Source organism: Acanthisitta chloris, unplaced genomic scaffold (genome assembly GCF_000695815.1).
Source record: "Acanthisitta chloris isolate BGI_N310 unplaced genomic scaffold, ASM69581v1 scaffold22761, whole genome shotgun sequence".
Taxonomy (NCBI): Eukaryota; Metazoa; Chordata; class Aves; order Passeriformes; family Acanthisittidae; genus Acanthisitta; species Acanthisitta chloris.
In genome coordinates, this window is record NW_008657979.1 from 13,172 (window position 1) to 17,207 (window position 4,036).

At 34.6% G+C, this 4,036-nt stretch overlaps 1 protein-coding gene across 1 annotated transcript in view; it reads left to right on the forward strand.

Annotated features, from left to right (window-relative positions):
• The window catches only part of SYAP1 (synapse associated protein 1), a gene marked incomplete at its 5' end in the record, with an annotated part of 11,004 nt that extends 9,672 nt beyond the window's left edge, over window positions 1–1,332 (forward strand). The window contains one exon of the mRNA XM_009084944.1: window positions 503–1,332. Within this exon, the coding sequence (XP_009083192.1) occupies window positions 503–630 (128 nt within the window). The remainder of the gene's footprint in view (window positions 1–502) is intronic.
• Window positions 1,333–4,036: the final 2,704 nt, after the last annotated feature.

The following is a 4,036-nucleotide window of genomic DNA, read 5'->3' on the forward strand; positions in this document are numbered from 1 at the left end:
TGCCCTGAAGTATGAAATATGATTACCTTTAACCTTGATTAAATGAGCTTGCCTAGTGAGGAGAATACCTGCTGCTTTTTTTTTACATTAGCTACAGTATTTGATCTTAATTTTTTTTCCCATAACAGTAGATCAAATTTATGAACTTTTTTTTTCATGGAGATTTAAAAGTGCAAAGGAGAAGTCAGTTGATAGCAGAATCAAAGAATGTAGGAAATGGTCTTGCAAAGGGACACTCCTAACAACTGAGCTGTATATTTGCTTTTAATATCTTTATTAGAGCATGCACATAGGAATGTAGACTTGTATATTAATTAATTCCTCTTTGTGGTTAATAAGAAGAGGAAATTTCGGATCTTGATGTTTCTTCAGTTTTTAAGGAGAATTATCCATAAAGTTCAGGGGAAGTGAGAGATTCAGTGCAAGTTCTTCTAGTTTTATATCAAAAAATCAACATTCTGTATTATCAAGTTAATTCTTACACATCATTTATCTCTTGTAGAAGAAACTGCTGACTGGGAGAAGGAATTACAACAAGAACTTCAAGAGTATGAGGTGGTGACAGAATCGGAAAAGCGTGATGAAAACTGGGATAAAGAAATAGAAGAAATGCTGCAAGAAGAAAATTAAACATTTTCACAAAATCACTATAACCCAAAGCTTTTTCTGAGGACTGACATGAATTTCTGCTTTCATATTTTGCTTACAAAAATATCTTCAAAAGACATAAAAGAACCTAAAATCGTTATAATTCCATATGGGAATACAACCGGTATTTCTGTTCTTTATATGAGCAGTTTCTGAACTTCTATATTCTTCAAAAGAAAAAAAAAAGAGGAGGCAGACACTGCAGGTTATATGTCATAATTAAAAGTGATAACATTATTACATGAAGCAACAGTTTAGTTTGAGGCATTTTTAGGTGGTCAAGAAGCTCTTCAAAGAGATTTTGGATCTAAGAATCACTTTTTATCTACAGCCTTCTGTTTGGGATGTAAAAATGGATGCTGTAAGTAAGTTAGTCCTTGAAAATTATTCTCTCTTGACATTTGCACTCTGATCCCTGTATAATCTGTAAATGTGTACTATTTTTAAGGTACTTGTAGCTGGTAGACTTCATGTGTATTTAATTTCCTTAATGTATGTAGCCAAAGAATTTAGAGAATAGCTTCCAATGATTTGTATAAAAATACTAATGCAGACTCCAGAAGAAGCTGATTATTTATCAGTCGGATATGATTAACTGGTAAACATTTAAGCATTTACATAAGGATAGAGTTAGTAACTGCTTGAATTAAATTTGATTTTGTTAAGTCATCAAATGAAGATAATGCCTTTCCCCACAGCGAGAAGTGGTTTAATGAATTCTTTCTGCAGAAGGCTGTTATGTTTGCTGTCTGAGAGCAAATTAAATGTTTCTGGTTTAAGTGCTGAAACATTTATTGTAAAAAAGCTTCTGCTGGTTTGGACATCTTTATTAAATACTGTAGATATGTATAAAATTGGCTCATTTGTTTGGAGGGAGGGCAGAGTGAGTGGCACATACTTCAGACTTACAGAGATTTCAAAATACACTTTGTCACAGTGCTTAAGACATGGAATTGAAAGGTTTTAATGTTTCTTTTTCCTTTAAAAGATTTTCAATTCTTCGTAGGCATCTGGATGTTTCCTGTAGTTTTACCATTAAGTCAGTATCTTGATATATATAAAAATGAAAATTTGGTGTTCTATTTGTCATCTATTTGATAAACTTTGGTGACAAAACATTCATGAAATTCCAAATACAAAGGAAAATGGGTAAAATTAAGTAGGTCAGAGCCATTAAGCACAATTGAATTGTAGGCATGTTACATACAGTAAGCTCTGTCTTAATGACATAATTCTGCAAAAAACTTTTGTAAAGAGACTGAAAAGATTATAGCTGTAATTACTCAGTCAATATTCATCCCGTGGGAATTGAAAAGAGCTAAGTAGTTTTAACTGCCGTTACTGTAAAAAAGGACTATTTAAAATTGTCTCTATTAGCAACTTGGACAGAAAGCTCTCCTGTATTTCTTGGTATGGAAAAGCAATTGTTTTAAACCTGCATACATTTGGCTTCTCGCACTAGTTTATTGCTATACCCTTTCTCCACTGCAAATCATTTTAAGCACAATTTGTATTTTTATAGTGTTTTTCACTTAGCTAGCAGACGTGAGAGAAGTTCTTGTAAATAAGAGGTGCTTAAGGAGCTTTTTCTATCTGGGATTAATTAAATACCACACAAGTTAAATCTGTTACACTCATAAAAATCAGACTATTCACAGCTTAATGGTTACTCACAGGTTTAAGGTGGAGATACTGGGATCTATTTACTGTACAGTTTGACACATCACCACCTTAAATGATGGATAGTTCAATTCTGATAGTGGCTTCCCTGGATAACTGTCCACTGCTCCAAATGTGCACTTCCCTTAAAACTAGCCTGATCATTCCAAGTGTTTTCAGATGTATGATGGCCTTATTTGTATAAGGTTTGTACATCAAGCCTTGTCTTTCTTTTCATGTAAGCATAGCCCATATAATGGTTATAGATATTAAACTCCATCTCTCATAAAAGATGGTTCCTACATATAAAAATCTTCATTTTCCAAGTCTCATGAAAAGCAAGTATGTTTATGAGGAGAAAAAAACCCCAACCCACTATTTAAATTTGCATTTAAAAAGGCAATAATGTAGCAAGGCTGAATCTGACTTGAGCTCTGATATTTAAAGTCTCTTATCAAAGATCATATTAATATTTTCAAATCTGCTTCTCTGGTTTTAACCTGGAAAGCTGAAGTAAGTTTTGTGTAATCTTGCAGTTCAGGCCTGGCCTATGCCTTTCATTCAGGTAGGTGCTACAGGGGCCTGGCAGTTCTTACCATGCTTGGGAAGAGGGAAAGTGTTTGCATTCTACACGGGATGGACACAGGTAGACATTTTCACATTTGTGATGAATTCTGCATCCCTTTGTAGCCCAAATGTGTCATAATAGTATATTACATAAGCAGGTGTGCTAGTGTCTTAACATCATTCCAAGCACTGGGATGGTGCAGAGCCTAAAATCCAGCAGAACAACAGTATGAAATCAATGACAAAATGGAAAGAAAGCAAGAATGGATGTAAATAACACCATCCTGCAGAGACAGTGTAACAAAGTGCAGTTGTTTAAAACATTTGAGGAGAAACAAACAAAATGATTGTTAACAAGTTTTCTTAGAAGAAGCTAAACTTAGAGATTTTGGAATTAACCTTTGAAAAATATGGAAAAGATTAGCCAGGAATAATGTAGGTTAGCTTAGACTAGTGATACATCTTTATTCTGAGATACCAACATCTCCAGTTATTCTGTGCACTGAAGAATCCTCTTTGGCTATTAGTTTACTAGTCCAGTTGGTATTAGTTAATACCTACATGGAATTTTTTGATTTAGTAATTTGTTTGGAGCATGAAGAAGAGGAAAAATTGTAAATTCCTGGAATAAGGAAAGTGTAGTGAAATGTTCACCTACATTTTTATTTGATGACTTAAAGCTGTTCTCTTATCAAGGCTAACCAGAGCTTTCAATTCCTTAAAGTGTTCTAGTAAACTTTGAAATTTTTTAGTTTGTCGCTTTAGTTAGATCATAAAAGTGTTTTTTTTCTCCTTGCTTTTTGATGATCTTGGTGTTTGGTTGGTTGGAGTTAGGTATGTAGTATTGAAGCACAGGATGTCAGTTTTGTCCTCATGTATTTAAAGAACAGGCCTGTGTGCAGGAGCCTATTGCCAGACTGTGAGCTGCACCCTTGAACTCTTGGCTACTCACTTGTTATTGACTTTTCCTCTGCAATAGCTATTGCACAGAAGGGAACAAAGTGTGTCTGGTTACTTCTCAGTGCACTGCCAAGCAGTAGCCGCCACATGGGGCTCTCAGTCCATGGGCTGTATGTAGAGCATAGTTGTACAACTGCAGTGTCAAGAACCACGTGGATATGGTCTGGTTTCAATTCAGCAGAAATTTAGAAGATGTGTTGTC